General features: G+C 47.0%; 1 protein-coding gene across 3 annotated transcripts in view; it reads right to left on the bottom strand.

Annotated features, from left to right (window-relative positions):
• FYN (FYN proto-oncogene, Src family tyrosine kinase) overlaps positions 1–15,019 on the bottom strand; it is a 211,908-nt gene that overhangs the window by 21,765 nt on the left and 175,124 nt on the right. For all 3 annotated transcript variants that reach the window (XM_081251240.1, XM_081251239.1, XM_081251238.1), the window contains 3 exons: positions 13,163–13,342; positions 11,044–11,120; positions 10,798–10,951 (listed from right to left, as the gene is read on the bottom strand). In XM_081251240.1, the coding sequence (XP_081107366.1) occupies positions 10,798–10,951; positions 11,044–11,120; positions 13,163–13,342 (411 nt within the window). The remainder of the gene's footprint in view (positions 1–10,797; positions 10,952–11,043; positions 11,121–13,162; positions 13,343–15,019) is intronic.

Here is a 15,019-nt window from a genome sequence, read left to right on the forward strand (position 1 = left end):
CCAGCACAGTGGGACTCACCTCCTGCCCTAGGACACTGCAGGCAGCTGTGGGACAGAGCTCACAGGCAAACCCAACAGAAAGCTAAATTGTGGTGCTGGCTTTAGGAACAAGAGGGCTCAGGAGAGAGGGGAAAGAGGAAGTACCCAGGGATTGGGGGCTTGGGTAGAGGCGGCCACATGAGAACGCTGCAGTGTGACCCTCGGTTCTTCCTGGGGCTCCAGGAAGGGGCCGGGAGAGGCCTGGGGCGGGGTGGGGGGGCATGGGCGGTGGGTAGCTCACATCACCGGCTCTTACTGGATTCCTGGACTGTCAAGCCTTTCTCTTTCTCTCTCTCTCTCTCTTTTTTTTCCCATGGTGACCAGACCAATTCCACAGCCCTGAAAATATCCCCTATGGCTAAAACCTGGGCCAAGGTGGAGAAGGCAAAGCCAGCAGAGAGTAAAAGCAGCCAAATCCTCCCTACAGAGAATGCAAGTGGTGCCCTAATAGCATTTGCAAGGAGGAAAGGCATTCATAGCAACAACAGACACTGTTTTTCTGAACCAAAGATCCATCCAGAACCCTCTTTAGTTATGAAGCCTCAAACTCTGCAAATTACATCCAGTATTAAATAATGTGGAGTACTTCAACTTTAGAGTTATCGTGGAGAATAAAAGAAACCATAAACTATGCCAATAACAGGAAGCTGATTATATTGGTGGGGGGGGAGGAAAGGAGGGGTAACAAGGCAGGACTGGGGTAGGATATCCTGTGAAGGAGGTAAAGCTGATCTGACCTGGAACTTTGTGGTTATTCAAACAAAACAATGATTTCATACCCAACAAAACTTGGCAAAGCAAAACTCAGAATTTTCACAGTAGGCCAAAGGAATGACTTTGGAATTTCCCAAACGTGTCTGGAGTAATACAACTGTGTGTTTTCCAGTTATTCCTGGTGACACGTTCTGTTGCAATTTCTACTTTAGGTTCATAAGGTTTTAGCACCACGTTTATAAAAAAAATAAACGAAAAGTAAATGGTACAATGGATTGAGATGATATTCCATCTGAAATGCATAACGGCGAGCAGGCAGTCTGAGAAGGAAGGAGGTGGGGAGAGGGAGGAGTGCTGTCCCCCCTGGGGGTGTGGGTGGACGAGGACCACGTTCAGCTAAGGAAGACAAGAACCCAGGACCAGAGGCAGGGCCTGAACACGCCGCAAACGCGAGGCTTGATTAGCCAGGCACGGATCCCACGTCTAGTGCGGCTGAATTCGCGGAAGGAATATTCAGGCTGAGAGGGACGAGCCAAGTCCCAAGGGGAGCCCCACATCGAGGACCAGACAGGAAGGAGTAGACGGTCCATCAGCGGGTATTAAAAGCCTAATCAGGACAGAGGGGAGCAAACCCAGCACCGGGAGAACGGGCGATGAGGCTGGAGGCAAGGCACTGGTCCTGGAGTCCTGCAGTTGAGGAAGGGCGGGCAGGCAGGTAAACTGTGGAGGGGCAGAAGTGCCTTACATGGAGGAGAACAGAAAGCAGGCTGTGACATTTCTTCTACAAATCTACGCGGTGCGGGGGGCGGGTGGGGGGGAGAGCCAGAAGGGGAGGGGAGGAGCTCGGGCTGCTTGCCTTTCCCCATCACCCTCCTCCCAAATGCTGACCAGTGACAACCCAGGAGAACTCTCACTTGCAACACAAAAGTAAAGAATGAAATTAATTAGCATCTCCTGAAATCATGGGTGTTTGGTCCCTGTGCTCTCAGGAAGGAGATCTAAGACTCATCAGGAAGACTTTGCCTGGGACTTCCCTGGCGGTTCAGTGGTTAAGACTCTGTGCTTCCACTGCAGGGGGCACGGGTTCGATCCCTGGTTGGGGAACTAAGATCCCGCATGCTGTGCAGTATGGCCAAAAAGAAAAAGGTAAAAAAAAAAAGACTTTGTCTGAAGTGCCAATGGGTGTGTGTGTGTGTGTGTGTGGGGGGGTACTTGTGGAAGTGGCTATCTTGGGTGGAACTGAGGAAAGGAGGAGCCCTGCTTGCTGTTCTAGAACATCAAAGTGCTGAATAATTCCAATTATCCTTCAGCAAAAGCAGAACAAAAACTCTGATTCATAGCCTGAGTACGATGGACACCACATTAGTGATCTTTTATCCAGAACAAAAGGTAAGAAAGCTGCATGGAGGGCTCTGGAACCATCTGTATGCTGCTGTTCAGGGTGGTGAGAATTCAGAGCTAAGTAAAAAACGGATGTCTGGGGTTTAGCTCAACACAGAAATCACCTCAAGAATCCAGTCACCCCCAGTAGGGGCACTGGGCCTGGGTCAGTCTGACATCATGTCACAAAGTCTGCTAGGCAGCAAGGAAAAGCACTGGGGTTGGAGATACTGCTTGGGAACAGCTGGTGGTCATACTGAGGGTCTGGTTGGGAGCCATGAAGAAATGGGAGGAAGAGACGATGTACAGAAGACAATAACCACTTTGGGTTGCTTTTCCACACCACTCCCCCGGCCCCCCAGCCTGTGCCTCGGGGGAGACCAGCCCCATGCTGCTGTGCACTCTCCTTCAAAACATGGGACAGTTTTCACTCGCACTGTCTGTCCCTGATTATCAGGATGATGCAAATGCAGGAGTTCCTTCTGCCAGCAAAGCAAGACAAGGAAGCCAAGTGACATTTTTGATGTTTGCTGGCAGTATGTAGCTCCTATTTACACACTTTAAAATCACAGAGGGTGACCATCTGCTTCCTTCTTGATGATTACTAAGAAACATGGGTGCACAGACCAAGGACTTGCTCTGACCGTTCAGAAACAACTGCCAAATTGCTTTGCTCAAGGCAGCACAAAGGAGAGAGAGACCCACACGGAATACGAAACGTGACCGCCCAGTTCAGAGAAAGGGGAAAGGTATTCAGACAAGCGGGCTCTCAGTGACCAGGGCTTACAGCAGGCCCATCTGTCCCCCACCCCCCGGCCCCCAGGAGCAGAGTCAGGGGGCAGCCGGACTATGAGGATGGAAGGAATGAGTCCACCTCCTCCGTGCAAACAGTTTTAATTTGAAAAGAAAGAGTGGGGGAGGAAGGGGTGAATTTTCTTTTCCTTTTAGTCTTTGGCTTCCACACGTCCTTTCTCCGAGGAAAACACGGTCTGCACCACCCACGTGCCTCTCCCTAGCAATGTGACCCGCTCCCCCCTCGCTTAACCTGGCCCCGGGGCTCCGCTGTGACCGCGCACGTAAACAAAGCATCCCTCTCGGAAAAGCCGGTGGAAGCCCGGGTGCGCGGTGGAATACAAATGAAGGCCCTCTCTGCCTGTGACGGCAGTGCACCAAACTCGGGATCTGGGAGGCTTGATTGGAACCAGGCTCGGCTCAGGCATGCAGCCCTCAGCTCAGCAGGAAGGAGGGCTGGGACCTGGCCGAGGGCAGGGCGTTCTGCGGGGGAGCCCCGGGCTCTCAGCAGACACCCCCGTGACCAGCAGCCCTGACCGTGGCACGGGCGGCGGCGTGGTCCGTTCAAACAGACGAGCTTCCTGCTCAGCGCTTAAAACAATGGCTGCACTGGAAAGGGGTCTGCTTTTCGTCAAAGGATGATTTGCTTCTCTAGCATGGGAAGAATTAGATTAAATTCAATAATTAAAAGGGTTTCTTCCCCTCCTCCCCTGACATTTGCTGTTCAGGTCACAGCACACTGTGTGGGAACTGCAGTGCTGTTGTTGACAGAGAACAAGAAACGCATGTGCCGACGGGGGCAGAGGGAGGGCATCTCATGGCGAGATCAGCCTTGATCTGCCACCGGATTACAGGGGCCTCAGAAGAGGCTGATTAATAATTCTGCAGGAGCCCTTGAGCTGGAAAGCTGGCGTTCTGAGTCTGATAATCCCCAGTCATTGCAATACAAAGGAAGGACAGGAATTGAATTCACAGTTCTGAATTGTGAAAATCAAAATTTGAAAGAAACAGGGATCCACTTCTTCCTGTGTTTCTCAACCTAGCTGCCTGCTTGTTTGTGTTAAATGGCTACTGTGCTTTTTGAATCCAAAATCTGATTATATTTAATTAGTACAGGCATCTGGGATTTCTAATACACAAAGAGTTATTAAAGTAACAAATCTTTCTAAAATACGTTCTCCATGAAAGAATGTGTTAATTTATGCAATAACAATTTTTGAACATGAAATAATCAACATGAAAACCGCAACAATTATGAATTCTTTGCAGTCAGATTTACACATGAATTTTCCTCCAGATAATAATCTATTCAATTTAAACCCTCAATACTGGGAGCATTTGAACAGATATGTTTTTCTTCTATGTAATACACAAACCTTAACCTACAGCAAGTTTTATACAAAGTCCTACATGCCCCTGTTTTTACATACATTCCAAAGATCCAAAGATTAAATCGCCTTGACATTTGCTTTCTCAACAATGATCCTGTCGTTAACTTAGACCTTAAAACAAACAAACGAAAAACCCCCAATACAGAGCAACTCTTAAGTTCCTGTCTTTGTGATGATTCCATTCAGGAGAGGAAAGGGTTAAATAGGCAGGTCCTTCAGGTGGGAGACCCTATGGAGGGGGTCAGGAAAGGCCAAGAGGGGTGTGTATGTGGAGAGAGAGAGAGAGAGAGACAGAGACAGACAGGAGGGAGAGAAGGAGGGAGGGAGGGAGGGAAGGAGGGAGGGAGGGAGGGAAGGAGGGAGGGAGGGAGGGAGGGAGAGAGGGAGGGAGGGAGGGAGGGAGGGAGGGAAGGAGGGAGAGAGGGAGGGAGAGAAGGAGGGAGGGAGGGAGGGAGGGAGGGAGGGAGGGAGAGAAGGAGGGAGGGACGGAGGGAGGGAGGGAGGGAGGGAGGGAAGGAGGGAGGGAGGGAGGGAGAGAAGGAGGGAGGGAGGGAGGGAGGGAGGGAGGGAGGGAGGGAGGGAGCATGCAGTGCTGCCACTTCACTGGGTCACAAGTAGCGATGTTACCGTGGGCACCTCCACTAACTAACATCACACAACACTACCAGCTCGGCATCTGCTTTGTGCTTTATGTATCTTCTCAGGGAAGTATACAAGTCTCTGATGAAGGTAACTTATTATCCCTGTTGTCAGAGGAGGAAATAAAGGCTTAGAGAGGTTGAGTAACTCATCCAAAGCCTCACAGCTAATTAGCAGTGATGCTACCGTTCACATCAAGATAGTGTGATTTCATGGGTCACGTTCTTAACCAATCCAGTCCCTGCCCTCTCTGGAAGGGGGTGGTGCGTCTGCACATGCATGTGTGTGTGCACGTGCAGACGCACGCACAACCATCAGTGACACTGCTGAGAATGCCCATCGGATGTTTAGCGTTGACAAGATTAAAAACAACAGTGGCAAGGAGGCAGGGACCGTTCTCAACAGAGGGGGCAAATCTGCTGGAGAAGATGGTGAGTAGACCACCGGCTCCCAGCTGTGTGGTCAGAGGGGCCCTTGGGCATGTAATACGAAATGGTGACCGCCCAGATAAAGAGAACTGGCTGTAAAATAATGAAATAATATATTTTTTCTCTTACAAGATTGATTTTTCTTTACTGATTACTAATAAATTACTTAAAAATACTTAAATAAATTACTTAAAAATCTTTTTTAGGTAAGAAAATAAAGACCCCTTTCAAGGAAAATTTACATCAAACACAAAAACTTGAGGTTATAAGAATGGTTTTTATATTTCACAACCCTCCAACAACTTTTATACAGAGCCCATTGAATTCTCACACTAATTATGTGAGGTTATTCTTTTTATTACCTCCATTTTACAGATGCTAAAAAATGAGGCTCAGAAAGGTTAAGTGATTTGCCTGGGGACACACCAACCTTGTAAGTGAGAGCTAGTTCAGACTCGGACTTCCTGACTGCCAACCACAGCTTCCTCAGCCTCATCAGGAGGCTGCCTTGGCAGCCTACAGGGAAGTACACCACCAGTAAACAACACAGTGACTGTGTATTCTATCTTTAAAGATACGGCCACAAAACCTGCTGGGTGGCACAGGCCTGTCCTAAGACCAACAATTCCACTGCAGGGAATATACCCAGGAGATAGGAGGACATGACCGCCACCATGGCAGCTAAATTCATAAAGACCCTCAGTTAGAAATACCAGTAGAATGGAAACATGGATCTATTTGTACAATGGAATACTACTCAGCAACGAAAAGGAAAGAACTACTGTTACGTGCAGCAACATGGATAAATCTCACCGACCTGATGATAAAGAAACTAGACACAAAAGAGTAATACTGTATGATCTGTTTATATGAAGTTCAATTACAGGAAAAAGGAATCTCTGGTGATAGAGGTAAAATAGTGGCTACCACTTGGAGTGGTGACTGGCTGAAGGGGATGAGGAGGTCCTTAGGGGGCTGGCAGTGTCTGCATCTTCATCTGTGGGTGGTTTCAGGGGCATATACGTATGTAAAAGTTCACTGAGTTGTACACTTCAGACTTATTCATTTTACTGTATGTATATTATGGCTCAAAAAAAAAAAAGTGTCCATGAAAGCAAGCCATTCTGATACATAAGCCAGGTCTATCTGAGCTTGTTATGTTTAAATCAACATTAGTCAGCACGGAGCCTCCTGAAAACTCATGAAGAAAGTGTGTCAAGAATTCTCCCACGGTCTGTGTGAGCTCTGGAGGAACTGATGGCTGGAGGGGCTGGGATCAGACCTCAGGGGAGGGTGCAGGCGGCTTGCGGGTGAGAGGCCACGGTCAGCTGAGGGGTGGTGCCGTGTGGGGAGGGCTGGGAGGTGAGGCCCCATGGCCGTGGCAGCAGGTGAAGGCAGCCCGACTGACCTCTCTGGGCTTGGGCGCCAAGCTGGGACATACTGCTCCAACCACCTCAAGCTCTACAAATCCCAAGCCAAACTCACCCTCATTCTTTGAAAATAAGACCTTCTTCCCAACTCACTCACTCCTGTTGTTGGCAACTTTATCCTCGTGATTACGTGCAGGTGACCACGAGGGAATTACCTTTGATCCCTCTCTCCCTTTCCAGAATGGTGTTTGAGCCTTTCCACATGTCTACAGCCCATTTTCGCATCTGCTTATCCCCCAAGAACTTAGCCTTGTCCAGGATATGATAACAAGAGTCCTTTTCGTTTACCAGTCGCTACGTGCTGGGCACTGCGCTAAACAATTTACATGTGCTGTTTCGCTTAATCTTTGCAAAAATTAAAGCACAAAGCAGGTAAAGAATATTTGCACTTTACAGATAAGCAAGCTGAGGTGTGGAAACGTTAAGTAACTTGCCCAAGGCCCCAGAGCTGGTGGATGGTAGGGCTGGGTTTCAAATCTGGTTCTACTCCAGGCTTGCTGCCTGCCCCCATGCAGTCTTTGGCTTCTTTCTATCAGCAGCTCCTAGCAAAGCCCTTTCACTTTGAAAGGCACTCAAATAATTAACTTTGTCATTGCTCAGAGATCCTGATTGGACAGAACGTAACAAGAGTTTGTGACTAAAGAAGATCTAGCTGCTGTCACTGGGGGACATGCAGAGGTAACAGAGAATGAGCGATACCAAATGATTTCTAGCGACCTCCAGAATGCTGTCGGCCGAGGACCACCCCCCCAGGTTTTGGGTCTGGTCTTGACCTTCTCCCCAACATGGGGCTGCTGCTTACAGTCCAGTGGGGCAGGGGGGAGGAAAGGAACAGAGGAGGGGCAGTTTAACCCAGGTCCCAATTCCAGCTCTGCTGGTGCCCGGGGAAATGCCAGCTCATCCACTCAGGGGGGTGACAGACATTTCCGTGTGCCTTACGTGGGAACCTCACAACTGTGTTGAGAAACAATGGTCACCCACAGTCCTAAAATACCTGTGACTGGCACATGCTTCTGAACACTGCCCACACTTCCATAATCAAGATGCGGCCTGGCTGTGGCCTGTGGGGAACATAAAACCTGATGTGCAAATATCTTCAGGCACGTGGAGCAGCTGTCTGGAGGAACTGACTAATCCCCCGCAGAAACTTCAGCATGAAGCACGCGTGCCATCTGCAGAGCATACCGGCAGACACACACCAGGCCCTTCCTGCCTCGTAAAGTGGCCCGGGCAGGGCAGACCCTCGGGAGGCATTTTGTAAACAGCTGGGCTGTCTCAGAGCTGGCAAATGAAGGTCTTCCAACTCCCTCACACATGCACTTTAGAAGGTGCCCCTTAAAACCTTTTCCATAAAATAAAGGGGAAAAGGAGCTTATGACTAACCTTCTCAATTTTTATTTTCTGTTCTTTTAATCACTGTCTTGATGAGAGACAGTCAGCATAGCTTAAGAGGGCAGATGCAATAGGGCCAGCCATACCTGAATTCAAATCCTGCCTCTGCCCTTTTACTAGCTGTGTGACTTTGTACACGTTACTTAACCCCTCTGAGCCTGCTTCTATCTTCTCTGCTCCACTTCTCACATTTGCCCGCTGGGGCCTGGCACTGGGTAGGTATCCTATAAACGCCCCTGCTCCTTCTTTTTCCTCCGTTGCAGCATTTCTTTTATTCTCCTTGAAAATCCCAGGGCCCCAGTCTTTGTTCCCCCCCCCCCCCCAGTTCAGTTCTCCAGTTCATTTACTTCTTCTTACTTATCTCCTTCCAGTGTTTGGCATGGATGGGAAAATACTTGTAAAAGGGAAGAGAGAAGAAAAAAGAATTTTAAGAGGGAAGGGTGGAGGATTCTATTTGGAAACTAAGGGTGCGAAGCTGACCCTTTGAAGGGTGTCAGGACAGCATCTGGGAAGGTGATGGTGGAGGTGAGGAAGCCACCAGAAAGGCAGTCAGGACAGCTCTCTAGGGAGGAAGGCAGGCTGGCCAGGGCTGAGGGTGGCCACGCGGGCCCTGCCTCACAGCAGCAGCACACTGTGAGGGGACAGCCTCGAGGGGCTCCTGACATGCCTGCCGCGGACTCCAATCACCCAGGGCCACAGCCAGGGGCATCTCACCCCGTGAACTAAATACCCAGCCCTGTCAACAGCATCCCTGCCAGCATGCTCGGGCTTCTGGCCCTGCAGCCTTCTCAGTTATTGATGGTTCAAGGCTGTTAACAACAAATTCTAGAGAGTCCAGAGCCCAGGAGAAGGGGAGAAACAAATCCTGAACTACTCCCTCCAGCCCCAGAATTCCACTCACACACGGAACGATGCTGACACGACCCACTCCATTCCCACCCCTTCCTAAATCAAAGATTCATGTCTCGCAACCTTCACCTGCTCTCCTCTCCTTCCGGGTCTGTGAGCTGGGATCTCAACAGGTTTGCCTCAGGGTATACTCTCTCATTTAGGCCCAGGTCTCAGACCTGGGGGCACTTCAGACCCTCTTAGCTCATCTTGACTCAAGATCACATCCAAATTCCTCTTTGGACTGTGGAGCCAATCAAAGCTGCCTGATTAGTGATATGGCACACCATCTGGCCCTGCGCTGGGGGTGGGGGGGTGGGGAGGGTGGTGTGTGTGTGTGTGTGTGTGTGTGTGTGCGCGCGCACGCGCGTGTGTGTGTTGCTTCTTGTGTGGGCATTTGGCTCCAGGACAAGAACTGCCACGTACTGGGGAAATTCAAATAGCCGAGCTGTCTGACCGACCTGTAATTTAGCCCTTGCACAGCATCTGTGCAAGGCAAGGTCTTAGTTTAGTGTTTTTCCTCATCACTTGAGACTGCTGAGAAGGATAAAGGGAGGGAAGAATTGGCATGAAATAAAAGAATTAAAAAAGAAGGAAAGAAAGAAGAAGAATGGCAGAGGTGGCCATGATAACCTCTAGTAGAAAGCACTGCCCTGTAATCCACTCCGGTCACTGCTCAGCCTTGCTCGGAATGACTAGGCTTTGGTTAAAAACAATAACAATGAAGGTGACCCCTTTCCTTCAGACACAAGCATTATCTTTTCCATGAGGAGCCTACATTGACTGCAAACTGCACACTTAGTTCCACACATTTATCCTTTGACCACTATGTGAGGTTCCAGGAAGAAAGGAAATAACGCCGGGAATTCCCTCCCCGGTATCTAGTGCTCTAGAAGCATCTGAAAAGCTGTCCCACTGGAGTGGCTGCTGGTTTGAGATGTATTTCATGTAGAGGTTAATTCCTATAAATCTTTGGAGGGGGCAGGATGGAGGTGGAGCTTCTCCAGGGACTGAGTTATTCTCTTCTGTCGGCCCTCTACATGCCCTTTCTACTCGTCTTCTCCCTGCTCTGGACCCATCAGGACTCATCAATGGGCTCCTTTGACCGCTGGCTCTAGTGGGGTTTGGCAGAAGATCTGGAGGACGGCTGAAGAGTGAGCCTGGCCACGCACCCCCCAGATCTGCCCCAGCTGCCCGTCTCCACCCGAGGGGGCCTCTCTGCACAGCTGCTCGTTCTTAGTTCTGGTGCTGTTACCCGCTCTGGGATGCCGCATCATGCCCTGTCGGTTTTCCTAAACCCTGCCTGGGCCATTGTAAATAACTCCTCTACTAAATTCTCCAATGAGCGTACCTTCTGTTTTTGGCTGAGACTTCGATGGAGTGATGAGCTACACTATTCGACTGCTCTCTTGGCCTTCCGCAGCCCTCTCCTCCCAAGGCAAAGTGTCCCGAGCCTGGGTGCAGGGAGGAGGGCGGCACGAGCCAGGAGGACATCAGCAGACGCTCACGCACCAAAAAGCAACATCTGGTTCATGCACTGAACCCACAACAGTCTCCCACCTGCAGAGCTGTCAGATTCCCACCAGATCAAGAAGGAAGAACCCAGCCAAAGAATGACAGCCCAAATATTTTCTGAAGGAAGGGAAGGAGGGAGGAAGGGCTGGGTGGGATGTGACCAGGAGCCTTCCTCATTCAAGTGCCCACCTTGTCTTGCTGTGTACTCATTGTCCTCGATCAACCTGGCCAATCCGAAGTCAGCGATCTTGCAGATTAGTCCATTCCCCACAAGAATGTTTGCTGACCGCAGGTCTCTGTGGATATAATTCATGCGCTCGATATACGCCATTCCCGCAGCAACCTGTGGAAACCGAGGAACACATGTTACATGTGGCTCCATGGACTCCCACATCAGTAAATCTAAGGCAGGAATCGAGGTACCACAGGGCCTACCTGTGCTGCCATGTCCACAAGGTTTGGTAACTTCAGAGCTCTTCCTTCTCCATCTTTTAAGAAATCGAGTAAACTTCCTATGAGCAAAACATAAAACCATTTCGATTTCTTTTGAAAGATAAAAATTCCCGATGAAGGGCTGTATTTGGTTTTCTTATTAGAAATAACGAGGTAATTAAATGAAATAGTGCTATCGAAAAAAAAAAGGTTTACACAAAAAAACAGGGCAGAAGAAAATCTATGCATTAGAATGCGGCAGTTTTACCTTTTAAAAATAAACTATGGTGGAACTTCCCTGGTGGTTCAGTGGGTAAGACTCCGAGCTCCCAATGCAGGGGGCCTGGTTTGATCCCTGGTAGGGGAACTAGATCCCACATGCATGCCACAACTAAGAGTCCGCATGCCACAACTAAGAAGTCCTACAGATCCTGCATGCCACAAGCAAAAACATGCCTCAACGAAGATCCCGCGTGCTGCAACTAAGACCTGGTGCAGCCAAAGTAAATAAAAATTTAAATAAATAAATAAATAAATAACTTGATACCTTTAAAGAAAAAACTATGGTGACTCCATTTCTAGGGACACCACAAATGGGATTAAAACTAGAAAAAACAGGACTCAATTCCCTTTATGTCATAGGAAGAACATATTGAAAGGCTGCACCACTTCAATCTCATTCCCAATCAGCACCCCCAACAAGAGTGAAGTGGGGAAAAGAGCACCCAGCCGAGTGGTTCCCAAAAGGTGGTCCTGGACCAGCAAGAATGGCAACCCCGGGGGAACTAGTTAGAAATGCAGACTCTCGGGTCCCATCCCACATCTACTGAATCAGAAACTTGGGAGTTCTGGCCTAGAAACTTGTATTTTAAGAAGCCTGTTAGGCGACTCTGATACAAAGTAAAGTTTAGAATCACTGGCCCAGCTCATTGACAGATTTTAAATCAAGAAAAGAGTATCTGAGGAATAGAGGGTGGGGCAGGTAGCTCTCCACATTAGATCACGGCCAATCAGGCCTTAAAAGATATCTGAAACAAAACGGCTGGAGCTTTGGAGCCACTGTGATGACACAGCCTAAGGAGCTCAGAATGAACACTGGGGCTGAAACAATCACAGGCAGAGGCTGGAGGCTCATGTGATCATTGGTGACTTTTTTCATGCTTTAATCACAAAGTTATTTACCAAATAACCCTGGGTACAAAGGACAAACAATCTGTCAGGAATAATTCCAAATATATTTTAAAAGAAAGTACGTGGGGCCTCCCTGGTGGCGCAGTGGTTGAGAGTCCGCCTGCGGATGCAGGGGATACGGGTTCGTGCCCCGGTCTGGGAGGATCCCATATGCCGCGGAGCGGCTGGGCCCGTGAGCCATGGCCACTGGGCCTGCGCGTCCGGAGCCTGTGCTCCGCAACGGGAGAGGCCACGACAGTGAGAGGCCCGCATACCGCAAAAAGAAAAAAAAAAAAAAAAAAAAGAAAGTACGTGGAAAGGAAAAATTACACTGGTGTCCTCTGACGTACAACAAATTGTCTTTTAAGGCTGTTTCTTGTTTGGTTCATCTATTTTTCCAAAACAAAGTGATCTTTGGCCTTATCCCCAACAACACTGCTTTGATTAGAGAGAAAAAGAATGAGACTAAAATGTGCTCTTTAAAAGCATGTCTTTCTACGTCTGATGTTTAAGAAGAGAGCTGAAAAAAAGATGTTGAAAAGATGGAGACTAAATTTAACCCAGAGATCAGTGTCTGATATTAATTGTTCAGCCCTGCAAAAATTTAATTTTTAACACAAGCTCTGGCATTCCAAATAACAGCAAACTATTATAGCTCTCTGTATCACCCCTGATACTAAAAATGAATTTCTTTAATTATGGAGAGAAGCTGGAACTCCTGACACATGCAGCATGCAAAAGGTACTGCGTTTCACAAGAATCTGGGGGGCAAATTCAAGGTCACAGACTGTTCTTAAAATGTTTTCATTAGTGAGCACACAATTTGTGCCTCTTGATAAGAATGCTTGATTCATGGAGAAAGGAGGAAAAAAGCAAGGAGGCAGCTCCATTTCCCTCCCCAAAACAAGCCTGCAGGTCCCCGTGAGGGAGAGCCCGAGAGGCCTGGCCTGACCTTTATTCATATACTCGGTGACAATGTAGATGGGCTCCTCGGACACCACCGCATAGAGCTGGACCAGTTTGTCATGCTTCAACTTCTTCATGATCTGTGCCTCCTCAAGGAACGATTCAGGGGACATTGTGCCGGGTTTAAGAGTCTTTATGGCTACTTTTGTGTTTCCATTCCAGGTACCTGCAGACACCCCACAATATCAAGTCAAACCAAAGATCCTCTTTTGATGGAAAAAAAAGTTGTTTAGTGAGTAGCTATTTGCATAAAGTTGGATTTTAACTTAAAAAAACTTAACATATTTTTTTTGTTGAACAAAGACAATCAAATGTAAGGACTCTGTCAAGTATTTTCAACAGGAAAAATGTGTTTAGTTATGGCTATATCATGGTTTATAATTCTTTAAAATTTTTTTGTGATTTTGATATATATCACTTTCCTTTTCTGGCTCAGCCATGTGATTACAAATTTGTATAAAAAGCTCTGGATGGATACATCTTTTTTTTCCTTCCAGTTTTACTGAGATATAATTGACATACAGCACTGTATAGGTTTAAGGTATAAAGCATAATGATTTGATTTACATACATCACGGAGTGATTATCACAATTCAGTTTAGTGAAATCCATCATCTCAAATAGATACAAAATTAAAGAAACAGAAACAATTTATTTCTTGAGAACTCAGGATTTATTCTCTAAACAATTTTCACATATAACATACGGTAGCGTTAATTATATTTATCATGTTGTACATTAGATCACTAGTACTTTCTGGACACTTCTTTATAAGGATGAAAGTCTACGGGTTAGAACAGGACTGGCCATCCAAGAGCCATCCCTTAGGCAGTAGAGTGAGCATGGAAGAAATTAGATTAAGTTCTATTTCATGGGGTGTGCCATTTAAAAATACATGGCAACACACTGAGGATGTTTGGAGATTACCTCTAGACTTTTAGTTGTCAGCAATGGATAAGCTGCTTGACTGAGTCCTTGAAAAGTTGAGCTAAGTGTGCCGATAAGCATTGGCAAGAAGCTCTCGGTCCACTTGCCAACACTTCAACCAGTGAAGGAAAATTCCTCAAGCTTACTGATGGTCAGCCACAAGAACAATGACTTCTATCAGATAGACTGGAAAAATTAAACAGCAGCTAAGAGGGAATAGAGATACCTGGACTTCACATGTTTAAAAAAAATCTAGGAGGTTCAGAGGCAGGCCTGGTTTATGATCACCATCATTTACCTCATCTGTAAAATATAGAAATGGAACTGGATTCTCTCTCCAGTCTTTTTCAGCACCAAAATTAAAAAAAAAAGTCTAAATTCTATGTGTATCCATTATTAGTCCTATGACTTTGAATTAAAACTATTTATAAGGGAAACAGAAAAATCTACTAAGATTATATTGTTTTCTATTTGGAAAAGAGGGCTGGTTTGAATTAACTTTATATTTAATATAACTGATTTTAGAACTAAAAAATTCTATAAAGTGGAGCAACTCTTGTTACCCTGTTAAAAACATGATTCATAAAATCACAGCATGCAACCTACAAAAATATAAATTATCAAAGAATAAGTGGTTTAAAGAAGAGTTCATTCAAATCTTATAGAGGACTGACCGCTAAACGTAAATGGGAAATTTGACACCTTGTAAGTGGTCTATGTGAGTGTTTAAGCACCCCCAAAATTTAAATAGAGTGAGATCCTCCTCTCTAATAAAAACCTGGTTACTTATACAGCCTTCCGTCCTGAACCTGAACTGCCCCAACATAGTGTTTTATGTTCAGTAGGAAACAAAATCCTAATAACATGTGTAATGATTTAAAATTGGTAATGACAAAGTTTGAAAATAAATTTTTGT

This window comes from Mesoplodon bidens, assembly GCF_964165515.1.
Source record: "Mesoplodon bidens genome assembly, chromosome: 12".
In the NCBI taxonomy this organism is placed as follows: domain Eukaryota; kingdom Metazoa; phylum Chordata; class Mammalia; order Artiodactyla; family Ziphiidae; genus Mesoplodon; species Mesoplodon bidens.